The 15126-nt window shown below is 47.8% G+C and overlaps 1 protein-coding gene across 1 annotated transcript in view; it reads left to right on the top strand.

The window, feature by feature from the left end:
- The window catches only part of XYLT1 (xylosyltransferase 1), a 369876-nt gene that overhangs the window by 209902 nt on the left and 144848 nt on the right, over positions 1 to 15126 (top strand). The window contains exon 3 of the mRNA XM_050774856.1: positions 2321 to 2831. Within this exon, the coding sequence (XP_050630813.1) occupies positions 2321 to 2831 (511 nt within the window). The remainder of the gene's footprint in view (positions 1 to 2320; positions 2832 to 15126) is intronic.

Here is a 15126-nt window from a genome sequence, read left to right as displayed (position 1 = left end):
CAGCTCCTGCAGCCTCAAACACCACGTGCTTTGTGGCTGCTGCTTACTGTCTCCCTGTGACTTTCTTCAACACAGTAGGCCACTGGCCGGCCTGAAGATTGCAATTTGGAGGTCACACACCTAGAGCAGATTCATTTAGCTGGGTGGGAGGGGTCAGATCTTGCAGTTCAGTGTCAGCTTGCAGTGCTTAAGGGTTTTGGGTGGTGGGTGTAATAAGAATCATACAATTTCTTGGAAGTGGATGGTGTCCCTGGTAGCCCAGAGTGTGGGGTCTGTGGTCTGTCTGGTTTGAATTCCAGCTTCACCACCAACTAGCTGGGTGACCCTGGGCAAGTCACTTGTTCGTGCGTGCTTAGTTCCCCATCTGTAAAATGAAAGTCATAGCCATACTCAGCTTACAGAGTGGCCACAAGGTGTCTTAGTGTCAGAGCCTCCACCAAATAGGAGAAATTCGTGCTTACAGCTAGGAGCAATGGAGCAGAGGCTAGAGGGGCGTCTGTTTTGTTTGTTGTTGTTGTTGTTTGTTTTTTTGTTTTGTTTTGTTTTGTTTTGTTTTGTTTTTCTTTGAGACACAATTTAACTCTCACCCAAGCTGGAATACATTGGTGCAATCTCAGCTCACTGCAACCTCTGCCTCACAGGTTCAAGCAATTCTCCTGCCTCAGCTTTCTGAGTTAGCTGAGACTACAGGTGTGCACCACCACCCCTAGCTTTTTTTTTTTTTTTTTTTTTTTTTTTTTTTTTATTATTAGTAGAGACAGGGTTTTTCCATGTTGGCCAGGCTGGTCTCGAGCTCCTGACCTCAAGTGATCCACCTGCCTCGGCCTCCCAAAGTGCTGGGATTACGGGTGTGAGCCACCACACCCGGTCCTAGGGGTACCTTCTTCTCCAGGCCATCACTAAGTCATATATGGATGGTGAGGAGAGAAACAGTTAACCATGTCCAAGAGGAGGAAGCCTTTTAACTCACACTCCAGCAGAGCAGGAGTCTGTATACATTTTCTTAAAGGGTAGAAATATTTTAGGATAGAAATATTTTAGGCTTTTCAGACCAGTTTCTATTGCAACTATTCACTCTGCTGTTGTATCAGGAAGCAGCCATAGACAATACACAAATGGACAGATGTGGCTGTGTCTTAATAAAACTTTATTTATAAAAAACACGGGCAGTTGTTTGCTGACCTGCTGGGGTGGGAGCGTTGCTGAGGGTCAGCTGCTCTTGGCTACCACTGCAGTTCCGCTGGTCAGGCCCTGACGCCTTTTTCCTTGGGAACTGGTAAAAGGCATATTTCAGCCTTCCTTAAAAGGAAATCTAGCAGGGATGCTGCTCATTGCCCCTGTGTTTCCATAGCAACAAGGGCAGGTGTATGGAGCCATTACTGTTCTATGTGGTTTTAGAGGTCAAGGGGCCATGTTCTAGGACACTGGATACGCTTTCAGATTAAGGCCTTGGGAATGAGCTTCAAGCAGAAGCAGCATGTTGCAGAAACAATTCGGGGCATTGGTTGAATGATGCATTTGATCATTCAACTGATCAAAGTAACCAGGACCCATTTACCCAAAGAGGAGCTGAGTTTGGGGTCCAACCCTTCTAGAAACATCCATGCCACGCGTGGTCTCCAGAATGACTCCTGATCTTTGCCTCGACCCCAAGTGACTTCATCAGTTCTGTTCCACATACACACATGAAGAGCCAAACTCAAGCACAAGAGTGTCACAAGTTTGCATTGCTCTAGGACTTAGCATAAGGTTTATCCTGCAAGGGCTGCATTCCTCTTTAAAAAAAAAAAAAAGCCGCTGGTTTCTTTCCCACAGAGTTTACAACGGCTAGGTCTGATTTCTCTTATGGGCATAGATATATGAGCATGTCCTAAAGGCAATGGAATGTATATAATATCCTACCAATATTTTTCCCTTTATAACTTTATTATATCATTTCCAGCCCTTAAGTAAACCATCACAGCACTTTCAGCTGGAATTTAAACAGGACGCTGGAACAAAATGTTTGTTACCCAGTGGCGAAACAATCAAGGAAAGAAACTGACTTGAAAAGGTGTGGTTGATAAGAAGCATTGAGAATCGTAGTCACGGCCCTTTAGAGCTTGAAAAAGCCTTCGTTTCTGGTTGGAGCATCTCGTATTTCCAGATGGGGAAACTGAGGTCCAGAGAGAAACATCTTACCAGAGGTTAAACCAGTAGCAAAAGTGGGATGTAAAACTATGGCCCAGGCTTCCATGTGCGTATGACTCACTCTCCTAAGGCCAGTCCACTTAGCGTGATCGCTCAGTCAAGTTTCTCTTCTCTTTCCCCTCTTCTCCAGGATGGCTACTTTTCTCACCGGCCAAAAGAGAAAGTGCGAACAGACAGCAACAACGAGAACTCTGTCCCCAAAGACTTTGAGAATGTTGACAACAGCAACTTCGCACCCAGGACTCAAAAGCAGAAGCACCAGCCTGAGTTGGCGAAGAAGCCACCGAGTAGACAGAAGGAGCTTTTGAAAAGGAAGCTGGAACAGCAGGAGAAAGGAAAAGGACATGCATTCCCTGGGAAAGGCCCCGGTGAGGTGCTGCCTCCCGGGGACAGAGCCGCAGCCAACAGCAGCCGTGGGAAGGATGTGTCCAGACTGCCTCATGCCAGGAAAACTGGGGGCAGCTCCCCCGAGACCAAGTATGACCAGCCCCCCAAGTGTGACATCTCGGGCAAGGAGGCCATCTCTGCCCTGTCCCGTGCTAAGTCCAAGCACTGCCGCCAGGAGATTGGGGAGACCTACTGCCGCCACAAGTTAGGGCTGCTGATGCCTGAGAAGGTGACTCGGTTCTGCCCCCTGGAGGGTAAGTTCCAGCCCCAGTGGCTCAGAGAGAGATCTCCTGGCCACTTCCTCCTCCTGCCCAGCCCCATTCTGCTCACCTTCTCAGAGCTCCTGAGAACGGCTGCCCTGTTTTCCAAACCCCGGATGCGCACGCGAGATCTGATGTGTTCTAGTACTCCCTGAATGCTGAAGTCTTGTATCAGAAAATTTTTGTAAAATCAGATTACCTTTTGTAGGTGCTTTAACCCATTGAGTTTATGGCAAAGGATGAAATTAGAGTGAAATCGGGAGCTGATGTGACGTTTGCAGGAGCCAAGGGAGCTGTACTGATATGGTTTGGTTTCTCTTTCAGCAGAATACTGGGATGAGAATTGACATGAATATACTGTAATTGATTATGGTTTGAGAGGTTTCTAATTGGTTGCATTAACTTCAGAGGCTCTGTCCATTTTTCTTTATTGAAAATTTCTTTCCCTCTTCTTTTTCTTCCTCATTTGCTTCCTATTTCCCTTCTTCTTTCCTTCCCATTCCTTTATTTTCATTCTCCTTTTACCTCCCTTCCTTTATTTGCTTCCTGCTTTCTTTCTTCCATTCCTTTTCTTCCTTCTCTCTTCTCATTCCCTTCCTTATTTTCCTCTCTTCCCCCTTCCTTCTTTCCTATTTCCTTTCTTCCTTATTTTAATTTTCTCTCCTTTCTTTTCTTCCTGTTTTCTTTCTTCCCTTATTACATTCCTTCCTGCTTTTTTCCCTCTTCTTTCCTAATTTTTCTCTCCTCCTTCCCTCCTTTCTTCCCTCCCCTCCCTCCCTCCCTCCCTCCCTCCCTCCCTCCCTTCCTTCCTTCCTTCCTTCCTTCCTTCCTTCCTTCCTTCCTTCCACGTTTCCTTGCTCTTTCCTTTTCCCCTCCCTGTTTCCCCTCACTGGCACTCTTCTGTGTGCTGATGACCTGGTGGTAAACCAGCTCTCTTGCTGAGACATAGGGAGGGATCAGAGCTCTGATCCAGAAATTCACAGGCAGAGTGGAGGGGCCCTCTGAAGATGGGGAGACCAGTTTCACTAGCACATGTGTAATCATGCCATTGATGTATATTTCTTGGTGGTGATTTTCCCCTTCTCTAGTGCCCATGGAAGGGGAATGACAGCAGCCGCAGGTGGCTAGTGAGGTTTCGCTGTGTGCTGGACACCGCACCAGGCTCTGTGCAGTCAATTTGTTAATGACATCCACCACTCTGTGAGGCTGATGCTGATGTCATGAGCCCAATTTTTTTCAGATGAGAGATGTAAAATGCCTCTCCCAAGGTCACATGGCCTTTAAGTGACCTTTACAAGCTTACTGTTATGAAAGGAAATTTCAGACCCACTCAGAGTAGACAGAACCCCAATGTACCCATGACCCAGCCACGTGGTCGCTGGTCATTGACTCGTGGTCACTGTTGTTTAGGGCATGCCCCCTTCCCTCCCGCTAGCCCCTGCCACCTTAGCTTACGATAATCCAGCCTCTGGGAACACTCTCAAATTTTATTTTTTCCTCGAAGAAGATCTTACTTCGCAAAACGTTTGTGAATTCGTTTGCTCAGTGGTTTTCTCTGTGGAGAGGGTGACAGCATCCAAAAGGCACCTTCCCACAAAGAGTCGGGGCCACTAGCAACAAACAGAGAGGAATGCATTTGAAATAAACGGGTGTGGATTTCATTCAAGCTCAGCTACCAGCTAATAGGGAGAGTCCTTTCTGCTCTCAGGTCCTGGATTTCTTATCTGTTCAGGAAGCAGCTTGTATTCTAGGGGTCTTTTTGCTCCACCATCCCTGGGAGCCTACTTCACTATTGACTCCTGGCCATCCCTCCTTCTCATTGGGCCACACTGCAAAGCCAGCCCAGCTGTCCCTCACAAAGTGGCCAGAGGTTCACAATACTCCCTTGTTGCTTCTAAATCCAAATGCCAACACCTGCTTTTGTTATCACCAAAGGTAAAAGACCCTTAAATGAGCATGGAGGCCAGCAAGGAGGCAACAGAGAGCTCTGGGGGCTCCAGTGGGGTTGGAGGCATGTCAGAGTCAAGCTAGATGGAGTTTGGGGAGGTGTCAGGGTCAACAGATATAGCTGGAAGGGATCCACTGAGGTGCTGCTCAATGTCAAAGCATAGAGTCAGAGAATCAAGCCAGCTGCAGAACTGGGGAGTAAGGGCTTTCCGTTCCCCCAGCATTGGTGCATCCAGGAGCTACAAAAGGCTTTGCCTGGTGTCCCCCTGAGAAGGCAGATGCTCAGTTCACACAGCTCTCTTGATGCAGAAAGGAAGTGCAACATGAGAATGGCTCCCCAGAAAAGTAGCCTAGAAAGATCTCTTAGAGAACCCTTCATTCGATTCCCTGGACAGATAAGGACATGAGGCTCATAGAGGGGAAGAGACCTATGCCAGGTCACCCAGTTCATTAGAGGTGGTTTTCATTTTAAATATGTGCCTCTGTGTTTAGCACTGGTCACAGAAGAGAGGATTTAGATTAGATAGGAGGTGGCCATATACACTAAGTACACAGAAAGAGGGCTGGATGGACAGACAGCAAACCTTCCTTGTGGGCCCTATCTGCAGGGATGGGGTGGCAGCAGGGACAGCTTTAACAAGTGCATCTATATTATTTTAGTTTCTAGTAGCAAGCATGTGTCTATGCAGTACTTTTGTTTCATATCTGGTTTTGTGTGTGTGTGTGTGTGTGTGTGTGTGTGTGTGTGTGTGTGTGTGTGTGTTTTTGTTGTTGTTTTTGACAGTCTCACTCTGTCGCCCAGGCTGGAGCGCAGTGGCACCATCTTAGATCACTGCAACCTTCACCTCTCAGGTTCAGGTGATTTTCCTGCCTCTGCCTCCCGAGTAGCTGAGATTATAGGTGCCTGCCACCACACCTGGATAATTGTTGTATTTTTAGTAGAGGTGGGTTTTCACCATATTGGCCACGTTGATCTCAAACTCCTGACCTCAAATGATCCACACACCTCGGCCTCCCAGAGTAGCTGGGATTACAGGCCTGGACCACAGTGCCTGGCCTACACAATACTTTCAAATGGAAAGATTTAGAAAGGAAAGCTTCCTTTCTCCCTTGCAGTTTCAGCCTTGTCTGAGTGGTCCAGGTGGTTCCTGTCTATATTCTTGATTAGCTTTGGCACATAGAGTGTAGCAGTAATTAAGTGGAGTGCAGCGTTTCCAGAATCTTTTGTTAACCTGTGCCTGGCGGAGAAGTTTTGGAGGCCTGAGTTGAATGCCATTCCATGAGGATAATATTGAGCTCTTTCTGTATATCAGGGATAGCACGTTTGTTCTGGGAAGGGCCAGATCTTAAGTATTTGAAGATTTGGGGGCCAGTCTTCGTCACAACTATTCAAGTCTGCCGTCCGTCATAGGGCAGAGGCAGCCAGAGACCACACATACACAAATGCGCTATGTTCCCATTAAACCTAACTTATAGAAATAGGCCAGCTGGGCATGGTGGTTCACGCCTGTAACCCCAGCACTTTGGGAAACTGAGGCAGGCAGATCATTTGAGGTCAGGAGTTCGAGACCAACCTGGCCAACATGGCGAAACCTCACCTCTACTGAAAATACAAAAAAAATTAGCTGGATATGGTGTCGTGCACCTGTCATCCCAGCTACTCTGGAAGCTGAGGCAGGAGAATTGCTTGAACCCGAGGGACAGAGATTGCAGTGAGCTGAGATCGTGCCACTGCACTCCAGCCTGGGAGACAGAGCAAGACTCCATCTCAAAAAAAAAAAAAGAAAGAAAAACAAAGAATAGGCCATGGGCCAGATTTGGCCCTTGGGCTTTAGTTTTCTTATCCCTGCAAAATGCTATTACTGTCTATAGTTGGCTCTTGAAGAATTCTGGGGTTACGGGTGCCAACCTCCTTGCAGTCAAAAACTAGAGCACAACTTTTGACTCCCCCAGAACCTTAACTGATAATAGCCTACCACTGACTGAAAACTTACTGGTAGCATAAACAGTTGATAAACACACATTTTATATGTTACTTGCATTATATACTGTCTAGGCCAGGCACTGTGGCTCATGCCTATAATCCCAGCACTTTGGGAGGCCGAGGCAGGTGGATCATCCGAGGTCATCAGTTCAAGACCAGCCTGGGCAACATGGTAAGACCCTGTCTCTACTGAAAATACAAAAATTAGCCAGGTGGGGTGGTGCATGCCTGTAATCCCAGCTACTTGGGAGGCTGAGGCAGGAGAATCGCTTAAGCTCGGGAGGTGGAGGCTGCAGTGAGCTGAGATTGTGCCACTGCACTGCAGCCTGGGCAATACAGCGAGACTCTGTCCAAAAAAATATATAAATAAATAAATGTAAGTAAGCTAGAGAAAAGAAGTTAAGAAAATCATAAGGAGGAGAAAGTATGTTTACTGTTCACTAAGTGGGAGTGGATCATCATAAAGGCCTTCATCCTTGTCTTTATGTTGAGTTGAGGAGAAGGAGGAGAGGTTGGTATTATTGCTGTCTCAGGGATGGCAGGAGGGAAGAAAATCTGTGTATAAATGGACCCGTAGAGTTCAAACCTGTGTTGTTCAAGGGTCATCTGTGCTAATGTATGCAAGACTGCCTTGTCACACTGTGTCCCCACACCAGCCCTACAGGCTAAGTCTATCGTGAACCCTTTTTGTCAGTGAGGAAATTGAGGCTCAAGAAAGGGGAGTCCTTGGCGAGAAACACATGGCCAGCAGATGACAGAGCTGGTATTGGAACTCATGTTACAGAGCCTGCATCCTTTTCCATAAGCCTGTCCCTCTTGGGGAGGCAAAAGGGTCACTTTATCTCAAATTGTCAAGCCCCAAAGCTGTTCTCCCACCTGTAGGCGGTCTCTCTCTCTCTCCCTGGTGCCAGTAGAGTGAGTTCCAAGGGAGAAGGCAGGGCATTATTGGGAAACAAGGGGGGCTGGTGCTGTCTATGGTTAAGAGCCTGGGGTGGTGGAGCCAGACCACTTGGATCCGAATCCCAGATGTCCCATGCACAAGCTGTAGGACTTTGGACAAGTTGCTTGACTTCTCTGTGCCTCGGTTTCTCCATCTGTAAAGGGGAGATGAGCATCATCACCCTTAGCTTAGGGGGTTTCCAAGGGCCTAGTTCACAGCTGAGAACTGTGCCTGGTAGTGCTAGTGTACATTGCATCCCTATTTGCTTTATGACCGCTCCACAATTGTTCAGAAAAATCAAAACCTCAGCATCTTAGGCCAGGGGTTCCTGCACTTCTCCTGGTCATGCTGAGGTTATCTCCAAATGGCTTTGCAGTGTGAGTTTACTGGGGATTGTCCTGAGACCTTTGCTGCACTGGCCAGGATGATACCCCCTCCCAGGACCTGTGAGCTGGTTAATAAGATTGGCATTTAAAAGCCATTGCACACCCAGCCTCGGCGACGCTTTAATTTGCTACACCACAGACTCCCCCTTTTGCAATAAATTTACTGTGAATAGACTAATTGCAAAATAACCCTAATTGGGTAGTTATCAATGAACAACTTCCCATGGAACAAAACGGCTTACAATTAATAGCATTTAAGCCATAAACTATTCTTCTGCAGAAAGCTAAGATGTAATTACACCCCATACGGAGATCGTGTTCCCTTTCTGGAAACCATGACACCCGGATTTCCCTCTGCTTAGGAGGGATTTGAGCTTCAGCCCAGTGGTCCTTTTATTTCTTTGCTAAATGTGGAGACGGAGACAGGGGTGGAGGGAAATTTAATATATGAGTAACTATTCATATACATATGTGCGTACACACAGATGGATGCCCTGTGTTTCTCATTTTGCTTAACGCAACATCACCCAAACTGCAGCCAAGAGTATGCCGGAAGTTGAATATAATTAAGGAAACAATTCCTCATGGCTGCAAGTCTGAAACATTCAGGGGAAGAGAAATAGATTTTAAATGTTGACTTTGGTAATGGGCCCCCACACCCCCCATCCCTCGCGCTGTCTGTCCCCTCGCCCCACCACCACTAGGGAAAATGTCGAGTCCAGAAGCTTAGGAGATGGTTTGCTTTCTGTGAGGCATTCCTTGCTCTCGTGACTTTTCTCCTTTGCTCTCCAAAGAAGAGGGATTTAGAAGGAAGCCCTAGCTCCATCCCTTTGCGGGGACATCCCTGTCCACTGGCAGCCATGCAGAGGGAGATGCAGTGAGGTTTGGGGAGGGGACTCTGCTGCATCAGCCCCCAGGGATGTCCTCAGAGAAACTTGTTTCTAGCTACACACCCTAGGGTCTCTGGTTATTCAACTGGAGTCCCTAGTGTTTCAGGGGAATGAACCAGGTCGGATTGAAGGTCAAGGACAGCTTGGACAAGGGGGTTTAATTCCTGGCTCTGCCATTACTCGTGACAGGACCCTAGCCTCTCAGTGACTCGGTCTCCACAGTAAAATGGACACAAAAACTCATCTTCTGTCTTTATAGGGTGGTTGGCTGAAATGAGACAATGCATATAAAATGCTGAGTGCATTGGGGAAGTTAAGTGGATATGCTTGGCTTGTTAGTATTACCGCAATTACTTTCTTTTTCTTTCTTTTTTTCCGCAATTACTTTTGCGTCAACCTAATAGTGGCGATGGAGGAGTTGTATAATTGAAGGGGCGACAAGAAGAGGAAAGGGTTGCTTTGATAGTATCAGCCATTGCTCAGCCACATCTTGCTGGGTCTGCTCTTCAGACACAGCCCCAGTAGCTTCCAGTCCTCCCCAGCCCCCTCCCTGTCCCCGCAACTCCCACTCACCCCACTTTGGCTGTTACCTCTTGCCTCTCGAGATCCCATCCTGAATGCGCTTCCTCTGGGAAGCCTTCCAGGACCACGTCTTCCCCAGAAGCTCTGGTCCAGGGAACACACGGATCCTAGGTGAAGGGCGTACCTCTGCCCCTTTCATTGTCAAAGCGCCAGCTGACAGGTGACACAGCTTTTTCTGCCTCATTACATTTTGAACACTTGCATGTCAGCAAGCGCCCTCCGTGCAGTGGCGCTCACGGCCACCAGCTACCCTGTGTCTTGAGTTAAAATGTCCCAAGGAAGGCCCTGCTGGCTCCTTGGGTTGCTCCTGCATTTCTTCACCCTTGCTAGGTCTTGTTAAGACACCACGTAGATGCTGTAAGTGACCTGTGGGTCTGCAGTCTAGACATCTGGGTGGGGAATTAGAAATGAAAAATGTGAGAAGTTCCAGGGATGGTGATTGGCTGGGAGCAGGGTGGGCTGGACTTGAGCGGGGAACCCAGGTCTGGGCGTCTGAGTGAAGGTGGCAGTTCTCCAATGGGTGATGGGCAAAGGAAGCTGCACATGGCTGGGGAACCTGGCGCAGTGGATAGGGATGAGGATGAACAGAAGGGGATTCTTTGTGGCAGCAGCAAACTGCCTTTACCCATCAGTCTTTGCAGGAATGGATTTTTGGAATGGGGATGTTTGGGGGAAGGCTGGCCACTCGCTGCAGAGACAGACTGGCAGGTGGTACTGCCAGCTGCTTAAGGGCAGTCTCTTCTATGTCCCTCTTGTCCTGGGGACGGTGGGGTAACTACACAGCATGAGTAGCCAGCTTCTAGAAAGCGTGACTGACAGCCGCAATGGAGGGAAAATAGAACTGGGGGTGTCACAAGTGGCCCCAGGTAAGTACCTCAGTTTCCCCATTTGTCAGCCAGAGATACTAGTTTCTCCCAGGTCCTTTGCTGTATCACCAGTGATGAGAAAATGAGGGAATAACTACGAAAAGTTAAAAGGTACCACGCTAATGAGAGTGATGTGATGAAGCCACATTGACCCGGAACAGCTTGGCCAAGTGGGTGGGGAGGAGCTATTCACCTCTACTGTTGTAGCGTGAAAGCTGCCATTAACACACATCAACAAACGACCATCGTGGGCATGCCTCAGTTAAAGTCATTTATGGTCACCGAAATGTGGGTTTCACATAATTTTCACTTTCCCAAGGCCACCCTTGCAGTTCCAACTGGGCCCTTTGACATCTCATTCTGGGGAGTCCAGCAAAGAAGAGGTATCTAGGAACAGTTCACTGGAGTTGGACAAAACTAGTCCCAAAGGTCTTCCTTGGGCTTTCTAGGGAAAGGCAAGAGACTGGCAAATCCAGAGGAAATCAGCAGACCCATTCATTGGTCAGCCACCACGTTCAAGGCTATGCTCCTGGACAGAGCCTCACACACACGGTTTCTGTAAAAGGCCAGATCATCAATATTTGGGACTTTATAAAATGTGTGGTCTCTGTCTCAGCTATTCAGCTCTACTGTTGTAGCGTGAAGGCTGCCATAAGCACACATCAACAAATGACCATCGTGGGCATGCTTCAGTTAAAGTCATTTATGGTCCCCGAAATGTGGGTTTCACATAATTTTCACTTGTTGTGAAATGCTGTTCTACTTCTGATTTGTTTTCTGCCCACTTAAGAATGTAAAAACCATTCTTAGCTCAAGGGCCATGCCAAAATAGACAGCTACTGGCTGTGGTTTACCAATCCTTGTTCTAGGACCTGGGGTTAGAACAGTGAACAAGAGCAGAGAACAACACCTCGTCCCACTTGGACACCATGTCCATTGGTTCTGGGAATCAATTGTGCATCTAGATGACTGTACCCTCAGGGAGCTTCTACCTGAATAGGGGAGACCAGAGGTGACAAGTGAATAGTCACATCTGCAATCTAATGTTTGGATATGACTCAAATGATTTTTTTGAAGACATAGAGCAGGGTGAGAGGACAGGTGAGGTGGGGACCATTTAGATAGGTGCCTACAGGCCATGGGTGGTGGCTGACACCTGTAATCTCAGCACTTTGGGAGGCCAAGGTGGGTGGAGTGCTTGAGGCCAGGAGTTCGAGACCAGCCTGGCCAACATGGAGAAACACCATCTCTACTAAAACAAAACAAAACAAAACAAGTTAGGCAGGTGTGGTGGCGCATGTCTAATCCCAGCTACTCAAGAGTGTGAGGCATGAGAATCGCTTCAACCCAGGAGGTGGAGGTTGCAGTGAGCTGAGATCACACCACTGCACTCCAACCTGGGTGGCACAGCAAGACTTTATCTCAAAAAAAACAAACAAACAAACAAAAAAACTACTTAGGTGCATAGAGAAGGAACAGAAATAGATTTGGTCTCATTGTGGAAGAACTTACTAAGAATTAAACTGCTTGTGAATGGAACACTTCCTAGTCTTTGGATATGCTGAGTTCATTTATTCATTTAATATTTATCAAGAGGCTACTTTGTGCCTGACATTAGTTTAGATGATGGGGAAAGACATGCCAAGGGCCTGATCATACTCATCTTTGACTGTCTCATGCTTGGCATATCATAAGCCTCTGTCTTGCCCTCACTGGGAAAGAAGATAACGTGGTTGCTTTTGGCCTCAGTGGCTCAACCTCCCTTCATCCTGGGGTCTCTACAGAGGCCTGTGTGCACCAGCAAAGTGATGGAAATAGGCATCTAGAGTCTCAATGGAGGTGGTGTTCTGAGCATGGCATCTACCACCTGGGACCTGAAACTGTTTGTCTCCAGCTCCCTTCAGTATACCCTCATTCAGCAATTAGTCATCGAGTATCCCCTGTCGTGCCAGGAACTAGTTTGGATGGATTCATTTGGGAGGAAAGCAGACAGAATCCCTGTCCTCAGGGAGCTTGCAGCCTGTTTAAGGTGGGTAGTGAAACACAGGGACAAATGATCATTAAAATGTGCATGTAGGCCAGGTGTGGTGGCTCATGCCTGTCATCCCAGCACTGTGGGAGGCAGGTGGATCTTGAGGTCAGGAGTTTGATACCAGCCTAGCCAACATGGTGAAACCCCGTCTCCACTAAAAATATACAAATTAGCTGTGTCGCAGCTACTCAGGAGGCTGAGGCATGAGAATCACTTTAGCTCGGGAGAAGGAGCTTGCAGTGAGCTGAGGCTACACTATTGCACTCCAGCCTGGATGACAGAGTGAGACTCCATCTCAAAAAAAAAAAAAAAAAAAAATTCACATGTAGAATTGCAACAGCAATTCTGGGGAGATGCACAGTTGTGTTTTATCATTGAGCTAAGAGATGAAGGGTGGTAAAAGTTAACTAGAGGAAAGGCTGAAGGGGAACATTCCAGGTCAAGGGAGCATCATGTGCAAAGGCCCTCGGGTGGGAAGAGGTGTTGCTAGTTTAAAACACTCACAAGACCAACAGGGGACCTCTGGCTATAAGCAAAAAGGTTAATCTGCTCATAGGCCAAGTTGTAATCCTAAAAGTGCTGGATTTAGAGGATCTGTGTGTTTGCTTTGAGCAAGGAGAATGGAAGTAGAGGCATCTCGCAGTACTGAACTGAAATTGCCAGAGACCTGAGGGGAAGGTAGGCCCCCCTGTATTAGTCTGTTCTCATGCTGCTGATAAAGACTTACCTGAGACTGGATAATTTATAAAGAAAAATATGTTTAATGGACTCACAGTTCCATGTGGCTGGGGAGGCCTCAAAATCATGGTGGAAGGCAAAATCTTATATTGTGGCAGGAGGGAGAAAGAGCTTGTGCAGGGAAACTCCTGTTTATAAAACCATCAGATCTCATGAGACTTATTCACTATCAAGAGAACAGCAAGGGAAAAACTCACCCCCATGATTCAATTACCTCCACCAGGTTCCTTCCACAACACATGGGAATTATGGGAGCTACCATTTAAGATTTGGGTGGGGACACAGCCAACCATATCAGCCCCAAAAATAGGGCTCTGGCAGGCTGAGACTGGGGGGGCAGGTCTCACATCCTTTCTCCACAGAATTATGCTTCTTCCACTTTTGAGCCCTGAGCAAGAGGTCATCTTGGATCAGGAGAGCAACCCCTGTCCCCAAGTTCTTAGCCCTGGACTTAGGGTACACATCCTTGGGAGGTCCTGCCTCCTGTTACATTGTTGTTTCTCATGACAGCCAAGCCATGGAAGGAAATCCTCAGTGCCTCCAGCAATGGCATAGACTCAGTGTCCTGGGCTGTTTCACTGTCATTGAGCTGACACTGGATTAGGAGAAGCCTTTGAACCAGACTCAACTCAAAAGACTCGTGGCCCCTCTGCCACTTGATCGGCTGTAAAAGCCTTGAACAAGGCACTTGTGTTCTCTGAGCCTCACGTCTTTCCTATAAAACAGATTGCACAAGTGCCTCCGCTGCCTCCTCAGGTTGCTGAATGAAATACTGTATTTGAGTGTACTTTCATTATTCCATCGGTCTAGCCAGTAAATATTTACCAAGCACCTGTTACAACTCAGCAATAGGCCACCTCTCGATTGGCAGCTCTTGTGGTTCTGGAAGCCTGCAGGTGGGCATGGGAGACTTGCTTCCGTGGCAGGGTGGTTTGTGATGCTTTTCTTGGCGTTCCATGAATTCTTGCCCAGTAGCTGCCTCAGAACAAGGCAGAGAATAGAGATTTGAAGAGCGCACAGAATTCTTGCTCCAGGAGAGGCTTGCTCCCTTGGGCACAACTGATTGTGTGTCTGCCACCCAGGGCCCCCAAAACAGGCTTTCTCCAAGAAGGAAGGAACCCAGACATGGCCAATGAAAGAAAGAAAGAAAGAGAGAGAGAGAGAAAGAAAAGTAAGAAAGCCTTAGAGTGAAAGGACTAGCTATCTCTCCTTTCTGTGTAAGTCAACAAAACTAGCTGGCCTTTTCTCCTGTCTCAGATTTTTTGGCAGTCCAGAGCTGAGATTTCGTATCAATGCCGCTTCCTCCTGGAAGCCTTCTGTGGTGCTGTCTCCCCACACTGTACCTCTCAAAGTCTGTGTGAGGTGTTCAAGCTGTGTGCCCCCAAACCACCTTGCCTGTTCCCTGCTGGGGCACATGTCACAGGATAGCGTGGTTGCTAGAGTCCTCCGTGGCCCACACTGAGCCACAAGGGCTGAGTCCCCTTCGTGCTCTTGGGGGCCCTGAGCTGAGACTGGCTGCTATAGCAGATCCCGAGTCTCCACCATTGGATCTCCAGCCCCTGCGTGCACGGGGCTAGGACATGAGAACCCACGTTTCTTAGGCACTTCCTGAATGCCAGGTGTGGAGGCAAGCACTTTTCATGTGTGATGTCATCGCGACTCCTGCACGGCCCCGGAGAAAGGATGTTCTCTAGTCCCGTTGAACAGATGAAGAAATTGAGCCTCAGAGAGGTTAAGTAGCTTGCACAGGGTCACATTTGCAAGTGACAGACCTTGGACTCAAACCCAGTTCTGCCTGACTTCAAAACCCATGCCTTAGCTTGTCTGCTCTGCGGTACCCTTAGTAAATGTGGAATCAGATGTGTTAAATGACTGATCTAGCTTCTCCAGAGATAAAGGAAAATGCACCGCATGTTAGTCAACA

This window comes from Macaca thibetana, chromosome 20 (genome assembly GCF_024542745.1).
Source record: "Macaca thibetana thibetana isolate TM-01 chromosome 20, ASM2454274v1, whole genome shotgun sequence".
NCBI classification, from domain to species: domain Eukaryota; kingdom Metazoa; phylum Chordata; class Mammalia; order Primates; family Cercopithecidae; genus Macaca; species Macaca thibetana.
This window is presented reverse-complemented; position numbering and strand designations above follow the sequence as displayed.